Source organism: Oratosquilla oratoria, chromosome 21 (assembly GCF_046742065.1).
Source record: "Oratosquilla oratoria isolate Oo_2021 chromosome 21, ASM4674206v1, whole genome shotgun sequence".
NCBI classification, from domain to species: domain Eukaryota; kingdom Metazoa; phylum Arthropoda; class Malacostraca; order Stomatopoda; family Squillidae; genus Oratosquilla; species Oratosquilla oratoria.
In genome coordinates this window covers 57,728,177-57,743,060 of record NC_134797.1, presented here as the reverse complement: position 1 = coordinate 57,743,060, position 14,884 = coordinate 57,728,177, and the positions used below count along the sequence as shown (strand labels likewise).

Here is a 14,884-nt window from a genome sequence, read left to right as displayed (position 1 = left end):
TTGGAAAAGATGGAAAAAATAAAATAAAATGGTAAGTGGCAAATTTATATCAAACTAAGAAATGACTAGAAGAGTGCCTGTATCGTTCTGCCTTACAAGGGAAAGGGGGACAAGTGTGAGTGTAGTAGTTTCAGAGGGATCAGCTTGTTGAGTGCAGTTGGGAAGGCTTATGGGAGGGTCTTGATTGAGAGGATTAGGAGAGGAACAGAGGGAGTAATTGGTGAGGAACAGTGTGGGTTTAGGACAGGTAGGGGTTGTGTAGATCAGATTTTTGTGATAAGACAGATATGTGAGAAAGCTATAGGAAAAGGTAAGGATGTTTTTTGGGCTTTTATGGTTTTGGAAAAGGCTTACAACAGGGTAGACAGGAAGGCACTGTGGGAGGTCCTGCAGATATATGGGATAGGAAGAAAGCTGTTAAGAGCAGTCAGGAGTTTTTACGAGAGTAGTAGAGCATGTGTTAGGATTAGAAATGGAGAGTGAATGGTTTGAGGTAAAGGTGGGACTTGGTCAGGGATGTGTTATGTCGCCCTGGCTGTTCAATCTATACATGGATGGGGTTGTGTGAAAGGTGAATGCAAGGGTAGGGGGGTTGGAGATGGTTAAAGAAAATGGGGTAAAGTGGGAGATAGCCAGTTGTTGTTTGCTGACGACACTGTGCTTGTAGCAGGATCAGAGGAGGGATTGAGGAAGTTAGTGGCAGAGTTTGAGGAGGTGTGTGAAAGAAGGAAGCTGAAGATAGATGTGGGTAAAAGGAAGGTGATGAGATGTACAAGGGGAGAGAGTGACAGCAGGCTGGAAGTGAGCATTAAGGGAGAGAAACTGGAGGAAGTGGATAGTTTTAGATACTTGGGTGCGAATGTGGCAGGAAAGGGAGGAGTGGAGGTGGAGGTAGAATGTAGATTGAGAGAAGCGAGTAAATGCCTTGGTGGATTAAAAAGTGTAATGAGAAATAGACATCTGGGAATGGATGCTAAGAGGAGGTTATATGAAGGAGTGATTGTGCCAACAGCACTGTATGAGGCAGAAACATGGAACATAAGAGAGGAAGAGAGAAGGAGTTTGAATGTGTTTGAGATGAAATGTCTGAGAAGTATGATAGGGGTTACTAGGCTACATAGAGTGAGAAATGAGGAAGTGAGGAGGAGAACAGGGGTGGAAAGGGAGCTGGGAGATAGGGTTGATGAAAGAGTATTAGGATGGTTTGGACACATGGAAAAAATGAGTGATGAAAGATTATTAAAAGAGGTGTGGAAGGAGTAAATATGAGGGGGCGTCCATCTAACCCTTATATATATATATATATATATATATATATATATATATATATAAATATATATATATATATATATATATATATATATATATATATATATATATATATAAATATATATCAGCTTGTTTGGAAGAGATTTTCAAAGGGTTGAGTTGGGAAGAGAAAGGTTTGAAGATTAATGGCAAATATTTGAACCACCTAAGATTTGCAGATGACATTATTCTTATTTCAGAAAAAGCAGAAGACTTGCAAGTTATGCTGAGTGATCTGAACAAAGAAAGTCTCAAAGTAGGTTTAAAAATGAATAAGAGTAAAACCAAAGTAATGTTCAACACAAAAGTTCAAAGTAAAGAGATTATAATTGATGGTGAGAGTCTTGAAGAAGTTGAGGAGTATAATTATTTAGGTGTGAGGCTTGGAAACTAATGAAGGTGATGGAAACAAAGCTAAGGACTGCACAGAGGAGAATGGAGAAATCAGTGATGGGAATAACGCTGAGAGACCGAAAGAGAGCAAGTTGGGTGAGAGAGCAGACTAGAGTGAAACATATTGTACATACATACATATACCAAGGCTTTTTCCCCCTTCCAAGGGAGGTAGCCACAAAGGGAAAGGCATAAAAACACTCCCACCCATTTCATCCCTAAATACACTCCACACCCCTCCCACCCTTCCTCTCATCTGAGCACCTCCTGGATGACGGGTCATCCCTGAACCCTGCCCACCGCCCTGGGTCAGAAGCAGTGTCGCAAGACACAGTACATCCACAGCAAGGCCGCTTCATTTAATCGGCGACCCCCCTTCTCCGTCCCCCTTTGCATATAAAGGGAGGACGGGGAGAAATCCCTTCGGGCTGCGTCAAAATTTACTCACACATACTACCCCCCCCACCCCCCGCCCATTCCTCCTCATGCAGTCACAACATCATCCATATACAACCATTCTCCACTCACCTCTGTCTTCCGTCCTCTCCCTTCCTTCCTCAACAGACATTCCCCTCTTCCCCAAAGCCCCCTTCACCCCATCCATCCACCTCATCCTAGGACGTCCCCTCATGTTCACTCCCTCCACATCTGCCTTCCATACCTCTTTTACTAGTCTTTCTTCACTCATTCTTTCCATGTGTAAAAGTGAAAGATATTGTGGAGGTGGTAAAAGAGAGGAAGTGGAATTGGGCAGGTAAGTTAGACCAAACAACTGATGAGCAATGGAGCAAGTGTGTCACTGGGTGGATGCTGTGAGATAGGAAGTGTGGAAGAGGGAGACCAGACAGAAGGTGGAAAATGAGATAGAGAAGTTGATGTGGCAAAGGTTGGTGCAGTTGTGTGAATCATGAAATGCTATGAAGGAGGCCTTTGTTCAGCAGTGGACTCAGGATGGCTGGTTTGATTTTATATATATATATATATATATGCTAATAAGAACACAGGTACATGTGTTCGCTTATGCAAAGTAGACCACTTGAAAAAAGAAACTAACGAAGCAGAGCGCTTTTGTATATTACATCTTCAGTGCACCTTTTTGCACTGAAGATGTAATATACGAAAGCGCTCTGCTTCGTTAGTTTCTTTTTCCAAGTGGTCTACTTTGCATATATATATATATATATATATATATATATATTTATATATATATATATATATACATACATACATACATACATACATACATACATATACCTTACCAAGGCTCCTCTCCCCCTTACCAGGGGGGTAGCCAAAAAGGACAAGGCACAAAAACATTCCCACCCATTTCATCCCCGAAAACACTCCACACCCCTCCACCCTCCCTCCCATCTTAGCACCTCCTAGATGACGGGTCATCCCTGCACCCTGTCCACTGCCCTGGGTCAGAAGTAGTGTCGCAGGACGCAGCACATCCACAGCAAGGCCGCTTCATTAAATCGGCGACCCACCCTCTCCGTCCCCCCATATAAAGGAGAGGACGGGGAGAAATCCCTTCGGGCTGCATCAAAAATTTTTGCTCACACACACACTTCCTCACCCCCATTCCCCCGTCCAATCCACCTCATGCATCACAACATTTTCCATATACAACCATTCTCCATTCACCTCTGTCTTCTGTCCTCTCCCGTCCTTCCTCAACCGACATTCCCCTCTTCCCCAAAGCCCCCTTCACCCCATCCATCCATCTCATCCTAGGACGTCCCCTCATGTTCACTCCCTCCACATCTGCCTTCCATACCTCCTTTACCAGTCTTTCTTCACTCATTCTTTCCATGTGTCCAAACCATCCTAATACTCTTTCATCCACCCTATCTCCCAGCTCCCTTTCCACCCCTGTTCTCCTCCTCACTTCCTCATTTCTCACTCTATCTAGCCTAGTAACCCCCATCATACTTCTCAGACACTTCATCTCAAACACATTCAAGTTCCTTCTCTCTTCCTCTCTCATGTTCCATGTTTCTGCTCCATACAGTGCTGTTGGCACAATCATTCCTTCATACAGTCTCCTCTTAGCATCCATTCCCAGATTCCTATTCCTCATTACACTTTTTAAACCACCAAGGCATTTACTCGCTTCTCTCAATCTACATTCTACCTCCACCTTCACTCCATATATATAGATGGATTTTTTTATTCCTTCGATGCATATCACATACTACTAAAATGACCCTAATTAGGTCATTGGTTAACTTTTATGATTTTGTGAATTACATACATATACATACATATACCAAGACTTTTTCCCCCTTACAAGGGAGGTAGCCAAAAAGGAAAAGGCATAAAATCATTCCCACCCATTCCATCCCTGAATACACTCCACACCCCTCCACCCTCCCTCTTCCCTCTTATCTTAGCACCTCCTGGATGACGGGTCATCCCTGCACCTTGTCCACTGCCCTGGGTCAGAAGCAGTGTCGCAAGACACAGCACATCCACAGCAAGGCCGCTTCATTAAATCGGCGACCCCCCCTCTCCGTTCCCCCATGCATAACAGGAGAGGACAGGGAGAAATCCCTTCGGGCTGCGTCAAATTTTGCTCACACATACTACCTCACCCCCCATCCCCCCGCCCATTCCACCTCATGCATCACAACATCATCCATATACAACCATTCTCCATTCATCCCTGTCTTCTGTCCTCTCCCGTCCTTCCTCAACAGACATTCCCCTCTTCCCCAAAGCCCCCTTCACCCCATCCATCCATCTCATCCTAGGTCACCTCATGTTCACTCCCTCCACATCTGCCTTCCACACCTCTTTTACTAGTCTTTCTTCACTCATTCTTTCCATGTGTCCAAACCATCCTAATACTCTTTCATCAACCCTATCTCTCAACTCCCTTTCCACCCCTGTTCTCCTCCTCACCTCCTCATTTCTCACTCTATGTAGCCTAGTAACCCCCATCATACTTCTCAGACACCTCATCTCAAACACATTCAAACTCCTTCTCTCTTCCTCTCTTATGTTCCATGTTTCTGCCCCATACAGTGCTGTTGGCACAATCACTCCTTCATACAATCTCCTCTTAGCATCCATTCCCAAATGTCTATTCCTCATTACACTTTTTAATCCACCAAGGCATTTACGTGCTTCTCTCAATCTACATTCTACCTCCACCTTCACTCCACCTTTTCCTGCCACATTTGCACCCAAGTATCTAAAACTATCCACTTCCTCCAGTCGCTCTCCCTTAATGCTCACCTCCAGTCTACTGCCACTTTCACCCCTTGTACATCTCATCACCTTACTTTTAACCCACATTTTGTGAGTTACATCGAAGAAAAAAAGTGAAGAAAAAATCAGTTGAGCAAATTTTGCATACTGGCAGCTTGCTTATATTAAACATTCGAGGTGCTTATGAAAACATTTGTTTTAGTGTATTTCTATCTATTGCAATATGAATTGTTTGTGTATAGCATTTTCAACAGTATTGCATGAGAAAAGTGATATTAGCATATACAGTAATTGTAATGAATATTAAAAATTCTGCTAGTGGCTGTGTTGTTTGTAGCACTCAAGTATGCTGCAAACTGCAGTGCTATGTGAAAGTTCTCAGGGAATGTAACCTTGCATTAAAAGAAGTAACTACTTGATGGATTATCAAAGCTGGCCGAACTAAATTTTGCATGTGTATATTTCATTCATTTTGTTTTTTCTTCTCTGCAACATAAGAATGTAAATAGAAGCTGGAAATTTTTTGCTTTTCTTTTCAGTCGAATTAAGCAACAACTCATCTGGTGGTCCAACTATTGTATTATGTGAGCGTGATGTATGCATCGGCAGTGTGTACGGAAACATGGTTGTCTGTGTTCTGCGCCATCCAGCCATGGCCACAATCTCAGCCTGTCTAGATGTACATACACAAAACAAGTTAGTATGTTTGTAACTTAAGTTTTAGCTTTAATCCTTATTGTCTGAATTGTTTTAAGGGTTGTATGAAATATTTAATAAAAAATAAAATGTGCATCAATTTCATTATGATTATGCTGGAAGTTTTTAAAATTTTTGTCAGATCATTATGAGATAGCAGGGAAGCAGAGTGAAAGAAAGATGGAGGATGATGGTGAAAAGGTGGGGGGTGGAGAAGTGGCGAGAGCAGGGCCCTCACATGGGGGGTGGGGGGTGGGAATGGGGGGGGTGCATATAGCCTGGGGCGGCAATTCTAGTCTGGACATGCCACCCACAATGCTGACAAAATAATTATGAAAAAGAAAAATGTCAAAGGAGCCTTGAATATTTTACTGTAATATACAAATTTTGTCTTAGAATCAACAGAATATAAAATATTTTTCCCTTATCCCTTCTGCAATAGGGACATTAAATAATATATTTAAAATCTGTTTAATAATTTTGCAAACCAATAGCTGTAATAGGCAGTAAGGAATGGTGGAAATGGGAAGTGGTGATGGTGGGGAAGGGGGTGGGGTGTCACTGAGAATTTTGCTCCAGGGTGGCACTTAGGCATATAAGGGCTCTGGGTGAGGGAAGACAAATTAAATGAGAAAGATAAAAGAATGAATACCATGAGAAACTGAGAGTATTCAGGGAGGTGGTCAGGGATAAGGAGAAGTAGCAGTAGAAGAATATTTCAAGGAGGAAATGATAAAATGCAGACATATGTGGGATGTGGAAAATAAGAGGGAACAGGAGACCGTAAATACTAGAATGAAGAGGAAGGAAGTGGTGGAAGAAAAAAGGAAAGGTTATGAGGAAAGCATGCAAGAGATAAAGAAATAGGAAAAATAATACACAAGGTGAGGGAGGTACAGAGGAGAGTAGGTGTAAAATGGGGTAGGAGTTTGACAGAATTTTGAAAAGAATAGAAAGATGTTTCGCAGGGAAGTGAAGAGAGTGAGGGGATGAGTCAGGTAGAGAGGAAAAGGTAAAGGGTGTTTGTGGACATATAGTGGAAGTGAAGGTGGAAAAGGGAAGATGGGTAGAATATTTCAGAGAATGTGGAAGAGGTTTCAGAGAGATTGGTTGCGGCATTGGGAGGAGCTAGGAAGATGACTGTAATGGGAAAGGAAAACATCAGGGATATGGAAATAAAGATGAGATACAAAGAGTATAGGCTCTAGGTAACCAGCAAAACCCACTGGTTTGGTCCTTAACTCGTTCAAAGAAGACCGTTTGTGTTGTTACCTGAGTAGAGCAAGAGTATGGCAGTGTACAATGGGGTACTCTGTGTCTTTGGGTGATTTGGGAAGAACACATAGAGGAGAAGAAACAGCTGCATGAAATAAAGATTTGTGATAAAAAAAGCAAGAAATAGTATCAGGTAAAGATGTATTTTAAGCATGTATAGAACTGAAAACCATGTGACAGGGTTGTAGAAGTATTATGGAGCATATTGCAAATGTATGGAACATGGGGGGGGGGAGTCTAATGAATCCATTTAATAAAATGGATTGAGTAATGAAATAGGTGATGGTGATCCAGAAAAAGGTGTACAGAGAAGGCAGTCTGGTAGGGTAGACCAAATTGTTGAGTTGTTTGGGCAAGTGGGAAGAATGACAAGGAATGACTAGTAAAGAGTGTGAAAAGCAGAAATAAGTGGATAATAACAACAATTTGCCTTGAGTTTCCTCAACTGGAAACCTGCAGCCTTGGTACAAGAAAAAAAAGTTGATATACAGTATGCAACTCATTTATCTATCATAATCTTTTCTGTCTTGTCATTTTCAAGATTATTTTCTTTCAGAGATGGAATTTTTAGAAGAACTCACATGTGTCGTCTTGAATTGTCAGGAAGATTTGCTGTAAACATAGTAGACAATTTGATAATTGTACATCACCAGGCATCAAAGGTATGTCTGGAAACATATGGAATTGTCACTCATGTTCTCTTTAGGTATGTCATTTAGAACAATCAGAATTGTTTGCCATGAGAATATTTAAGATAATTCTCTCATGCCCTTTCTCCTATGTCTAATATTATCTGCCTCCTTCTCCCTCACTTACACAATTAGAGACAAATACTCGAATTGGGAAGAAATGATAAGTGGTGTCCTGCAAGGTTCAGTACTAGCTCCAATCACATTTGCAATATATATAAATGACATGGATGAGGGAGTAGAGTGTTATATGAATTTCTTCGCAGATGATGCAAAAATACTAAAGAAAGTAAGAACAGAGGAGGATTGTGAACCCTTACAGTTGGACCTGGACAAAATCTGGAAATGGACTCTGTCATGCCCTAAGCTCAGTTTTTGTGTGTTACATCAAACTCTAAAACAGAGTTTGAGTAATTCATACAATCCAGAGTCTCAGAGAAGAATCGCCCCTTTATAGATACATCCAACACGCCAGGATAAAGAACGAAGATATACAAAATCACTGAAATATTTACTAACACAACTAGTGAGAATATCTCTTACTTACAAAGTACCGACAATGTGCAGAGGGAGCAGCGTGGGTATCTGCACCCCCCCAATTTATACCCCAGCCGCACAACACAGGTGCTATTGCCGAAGTACCAACTTATCTTAATACATATATTCCTATCCCTATCTACCCAACTCCACACATCCATTACTTCCTTTATTTATGCATGGAGAGGGTTTACAATAATTCCCTAGCTTATACCTTAACCTACAAGACAGTGAGGTAGAAAAGGAGGGGAGGTGCTAATTCGTCTCATTCTTCTTGGTTAATGCGCCCCTTGACCTCAGCTAGCGGGCGGCGTTGGTTTCGTACCACTCCGCCGCTTGCCTACGAGAGCTTTCGCGCGCGTTCTAGGTCAACAGTCTTAGCGGACAAGGAGTCATTGTTCATTCTCACCCCATAGGGCTAAGGTGGTCAAGAGAGGGGACGCCGTCTTCACAACCGTCGGACTTACGCCGCTCCATATTTGGTCCGTGTTATAGGTCACGCCGAGGGGTTGCAAAACACAGTGTAGTCATGCTCCAGGAATGAATATGTCACATCACGAGTATGAACCCGGTGTGACGTGACAGACTCAAAAGTGGGAAGTGAATTTCATATCAAGAGGTGTAGTATAATGGAGTTTGGAAAAAGAATATCAAGAAATTTTAAAATTGGTGAAGAATAAGTCAATAAAGTTAATTCAGAAAGAGACCTTGCAGTAATAATCAGCAAAGACATGACACTGGACAAACATATCAATAATATAGTCGGAGAAACCTTCAACATATTAAGGTAGATGAAATTGGCATTTGACTATTTGGATGAGGAAATGGTTAAAAAAAATATTGGTTACACTGATAAGACCAAATTTGGAGTATGCAGCAACACTATGGACACTCAGTACTAAAAAGAATGTAAAGAAATTAGAAAGAATACAAAAAGCAATGACAAGGTTGGCACCAATTCTCTCCAAATCAACATATGAACAAAGATTGTCCAAATTGGAACTACCCACTCTGGAACAAAGAAGAGAAAGAGGAGATCTACTGACTATAGAATCATGAAAGGAATGGAAATCCTTGATAGGAATGATTAATTAAAATGGGACAATGAAAAAACAAGAGGTCACGAAAAGAAACTCAAAAAGGATAACTATAGAAGAGATATGAAAAAAAAAGAATATCTTCCTACATACCTGGAATGATTTAGATAAAGAAATGGTGTGGGCAAACAATATTTAAGATTTTAAGAAAAAACTTGATGCTGAAAGATACAAAGACAGGTCACCACAAGCATAGCTCCCTTCCCATATAATACAACTAGGTAAATACACACACACAATTTCAGGACTGAATGAATTAAATGACTGTCTGGCATTAGAAAAACCAGACATAATGGGAATTGTAGAAACGAAATTAAAAAGTCTTCTACCACCAAGTACTATGGGACAAGGTGTATACAACCATTGGATGAAAAATAAAAAAGAGAAACAGGGTGCAGGAGTAATGATTTTGACTAAAAAAGTCTTAAATGTGACCAAGATAACAGAAGGAAAAAACAATGTGGAATTGATTATGATGAAAGTTGAAAACAGTGACATGAAAAGTAGAAAATTTGTAGTAATGTATGTACCCCCCAAAACACAGTCTTGGACTGGGAGTGATCATTACAAACTGTTGGGTGACACAAAGAATGTGCTAACTGATTTACTGAAAGAAGGAGGAAATATAGTAATTATGGGTGACTTTAACTCAAAAGAAATATGTTGGGAAGAAATGGCAGTGAAGGGTGGAGAAGACCTCTGGGGAAACATACTACTGGATATGACCATTGAATACACAATGACTCAATAGGTAAAGGAAAATACCAGATATAGAAACAATGAGTAACCGTCAAGACTAAACTTAATACTTATGTCAGAGCCTGAAATTGTGGACAGAATTGATTACAAAACCCCAATTGGGAAAAGTGACCACTTACTAATAGAGTTTGAACTAAAACAACAAATGAATTTGAGAAGAAATGAGAAACACAGAAAAGGAAGACCAATGTACAACAAAACAGATTTTGAGAAACTCAGAAAATTCTTCCAAAATGCAAATTGGGAAAACTTCTAAAATGAAGAAACAAAGATGGAAAAGAAATGGAACATACTAAAAGAAATTTACAATGAGGGAATAAACAAATATGTACCAAAACAGAGGCAAGAAAGGGTGTACATTAAGTGCTATTACAACAAAAAATGTAGCAAGGCTAAAGATAGAAGAGACAAAGCATGGAAAAGATGAAAAAAAAAATAATAATAATAAAATAAATAAATGAGTAAGTGGCAAACATATATCACACTTAGAAATGATTATATAAAAATATGCAGAGATGAAAAGAGAAGATATGAAAGGGACTTAGTAGAAAAATGCAAGGAATAACCTAAACTGTTTTACAGGTATGTAAATAGGTACATACATATACCAAAGGCTTTTTTCTTCCTTACATGGGAGGTAGCCAAAAGAAAAAGGCATAGAAACCACTCCCACCATTCCATCCCCTACATACTCCACTCCCCTCTACCCTCTTCCCTCCCTCTTATCTTGGCACCTCTTGGATGATGGGTCATCCCTGTATCTTGTCCATTGCCCTGGGTTAGAAGCAGTGTTGCAAGACACAGCACACCCACAGCAAGGCTGCTTTATTAATTTGGTGACCCCCTCATGCAGAAAAGGAGAAGACTGGGAGAAATCCCTTTGGGCAGTTTCAGTTTATTTCTCATACATACTCCCTCACCCCCCCAACCCCCCACCCACTCCTCCTCATGCATCACAGCATCATCCATACACAACACTTCTCCATTCACCCCTATCTTCTGTCCTCTCCTGTCCTTCCTCAACAGACATTCCTCTCTTTCGCAATGCCCCTTTTACCCCATCCATCCATCTCATCCTAGGACGCCACCTCGTGTTCACTCCTTCCACCTCTGCCGTCCACACCTCTTTTACTAATCTTTCTTCACTCACTCTTTCCATGTGTCCAAACCATCCCAATACTCTCTAATCAACCCTATTCCCCAACTCCCTTCCCACCCCTGTTCTTCTCCTCACCTCCTTATTTCTCACTCTATCTAGCCTAGTAACCCCCATTACACTTCTCAGTCATTTCATCTCAAACACATTCAAGCTCCTCTCTTCCTCCCTTATGTTCCATGTTTCTGCCCCATACAGTGCTGTCAGCATAATCACTTCTTCATACAATCTCCTCTTAGCATCCATTCCCAAATGTCTATTTCTCATTACACTTTTTAATCCACCAAGGCATTTACTCGCTTCTCTCAATCTACATTCTACCTCCACCTCTACTCCTCCCTTTTCTGCCACATTCACACCCCAAGTATCTAAAACTATCCACTTCCTCTAGTCTCTCTCTACTCACTTCCAGCCTGCTGCCACTCTCTCCCTTTATACATCTCATCACCTTACTTTTATCTACATTTATCTTCAGCTTCCCTCTTTCACACACCTTCCCAAACTCTGCCACTAACTTCCTCAATCCGTCCTCTGATCCTGCTACAAGCGCAGTGTCGTCAGCAAACAACAGCTGACACATCTCCCACTTTTCTCCATTTTCTGTAACCATCTCCAACCCTCAACACACTACCCTTGCCTTCACCTCTTGCACCACCCCATCCATGTATAGATTGAATATATATGTGTGTGTATTTATTTATTTATTATTATTTTTTTTTTTTCAGTCATCCCTACTCTTTGATGTTCAACTTGGTGGTGAAGTTAGTAATGGGACAACTTCAGTATTCCCTGTGACTGTGCCCCGCTCTGTCCAGCCCTTTGCACTGGAGGAACCAGGAGTAGTACCAGGTTCTGGAGCTCATCCAACTTCCATTCCAGTTGACCTGTATGCCCCAACTTGGGTTGTGTTCCAGGTAAGCTTAGATAATCACTTTTATCAGTTATGTCAAGTTGTTAAAAATTCGGGTACAATAGTAAAACCTTGCCAAGCCAATATTCTCCAGCATGGATTTTAAGTTAACAAATGTCTGTGATAACCTTGTTGGTACTTATTAACGGCAATGACAAGGATCTATCATAACAGTTAAACAGCCAGCATCCACCATAATGATAACTTGTTTGAGCAATATCCAGTATGTCAAAGGAAACACTGTGTGAGAATGAAACCTTTATTAATACAGGTAGTATGATTTGCTTATCAGAGCTTTCTCAAAGGCAAAACTGCAGAATACAAATTATGTACAAACTCTGAAGTGTGTGAGAAATATTGCAGGGGTTACAAGGTTGGATAGAGTGAGAAATGAGGTGAGAAGGAGAGAGTGAATGGTTTGAGGTAAAGGTGGGACTTCGTCAGGGATGTGTTATGTCGCCCTGGCTGTTCAATCTTTACATGGATGGGGTGGTGCGAGAGGTGAATGCAAGGGTAGTGGGTCAGGGGTTGGAGATGGTTAAAGAAAATGGAGAAAAGTGGGAGGTGAGCCAGTTGTTGTTTGCTGACGACACTGCGCTTGTAGCAGGATCAGAGGAGGGATTGAGGAAGTTAGTGACAGAGTTGGAGAAGGTGTGTGAAAAAAGAAAGCTGAAGATAAATGTGTAGTGGCAAAAGTAAGGTGATGAGATGTACAAGGGGAGAGAGTGACAGCAGGCTGGAAGTGAGCATAAAGGGTGAAAGACTGGAGGAAGTGGATAGTTTTAGATACTTGGGTGTGAATGTGGCAGGAAAGGGAGGAGTGGGGTTGGAGGTAGAATGTAAATTGAGAGAAGCGAGTAAATGCCTTGGTGGATTAAAAGGTGTAATGAGAAATAGATATCTAGGAATGGATGCTAAGAGGAGGTTGTATGAAGGAGTGATTGTGCCAACAGCACTGTACGGGGCAGAAACATGGAACATAAGAGAGGAAGAGAGAAGGAGTTTGAATGTGTTTGAGATGAAATGTCTGAGAAGTATGATGGGGGTTACTAGGCTACATAGAGTGAGAAATGAGGAGGTGAGGAGGAGAACAGGGGTGGAAAGGGAATTGGGAGATAGGGTTGATTAGAGAGTATTAGGATGGTTTGGACACATGGAAAGAATGAGTGAAGAAAGATTAGTAAAAGAAGTGTGGAAGGCAGAGGTGGAAGGAGTGAATATGAGGGGGTGTCCTAGGATGAGATGGATGGGTGGGATGAAAGGGGCATTACAAAAGAGAGGAATATCTGTGGAGGAAGGACGGGAGAGGACAGAAGATAGGGGTGAATGGAGAAGGGTTGTGTATGGATGATGCTGTGATGCATGGGGGGGGGGAGTGGGTGGGAGATGGGGGGTGAGGAAGTATGTATGAGAAAAAATTTGACGCAGCCCGAAGGGATTTCTCCCCGTCTTCTCCTTTTCTGCATGAGGGGATGGAGAGGGGGGTCGCCAATTTTATGAAGTGGCCTTGCTGTGGATGTGCTGTGTCTTGCGACACTGCTTCTGACCCAGGGCAGTGGACAGGATGCAGGGATGACCCATCATCCAGGAGGTGCCAAGATAAGAAGGAGGATGGAAGGGAGTGGAATATATAGGAAATGGAATGGGTGGGAGTGGTTTCTATGCCTTTTTCTTTTTGGCTACCCCCCGTGTAAGGGGGAAAAAGCCTTTGGCATATGTATGTATGCATGTGGAATGTATTTTTCCTTCTACTTCTGTTGTGACTTTTATTAGAAAGTGGTCTGAGGAGAGCTCATGTATAGGTATTACTGGATAGAGTGAGAAATGTGGAGGCATAGGATGGGGTGAAAAAAAAACAGCTGTTCAGTAGGATCATTCAAAGAGGTGTTATGGGCATATGACTGAGGCTTTATCATAATAACAATCGTTACTTTGAATTTCACTAAGTAGAAAACCCACAGCAACTAACAAGGTTTCTGAGTCCTCCCACAGATCTCTCTAGGAAAAAACTTGGGATATTTTTCTGTATTGTATTGGTGTGGGATTGCTTTTATGTCAATGGCTGAAAGTAGGAAGAGGATGAGAGCAATTGCTGGTTGTCAGCTCTCCATAAGGTGTAAGAAATACAGTTGAGACCAAGTATCAGCCCCTTAACCCCTTCACTCCGAGCCAAAATCTCGTGGGCAGCATCAACTGCCAGACGTGCAATGTTGCGTCATAATACTCACATTATAAAAAATAAAGTAACCCCTGTATTGCTCGTTCTCTTTCACCCGTGAATTTTGATAACCATAGAAAATATGATGAAGCCAGTTTACAGAGTATGGGGGTCTTGCAGGTACAACTACAATAAATATAATCAAGACACCGATATGGCAGCCTCGTGTACCCACTTGCTCCTCATGACGCCTATGTAGGCATCACCGTATGGAAGGGGTTAAAGCTGCACCTTCTGATGGAGGTGATGGAGTTGACAGGCTTTGAAAAATAGGCACCTGTGTTGTCCATCTTGTCCACCACAAATGGGTATCTGTCTGTGGTCCTTGAGTGAGGAAAGACTAGCAAAAAGAATATGGAAAGTGGGACATCTGGAGGGAATTTGAGAAAACCAAGGATGAGGAGGATGGAGGGAGGGGTCCTTGGATGTATGTAGGATATCTGTGGAGGAGTAGATAGAGTGCAAGAGGTAGGAGTGGATAGACAAAGGTTGTGCATGGGTGAAAGAATGATGTAGCCCGAATGGATGTTCTTCTCATTGGCTCAGTAAAATATTGTAAGTAGTAGAGGAGGGAGTCACCATATAATGCAGCAGTGAGGATAAACCAGCTCTTGACTGTTTGGGCCTGTT

General features: G+C 41.7%; 1 protein-coding gene across 1 annotated transcript in view; it reads left to right on the top strand.

The window, feature by feature from the left end:
* Positions 1–14,884, top strand: part of Bulli (regulator of MON1-CCZ1 complex protein bulli) — a 43,513-nt gene that overhangs the window by 9,271 nt on the left and 19,358 nt on the right. Inside the window, exons 5-7 of the mRNA XM_076204990.1 lie at positions 5,457–5,613; positions 7,445–7,550; positions 11,852–12,040. Of these exons, the coding sequence (XP_076061105.1) occupies positions 5,457–5,613; positions 7,445–7,550; positions 11,852–12,040 (452 nt within the window). The remainder of the gene's footprint in view (positions 1–5,456; positions 5,614–7,444; positions 7,551–11,851; positions 12,041–14,884) is intronic.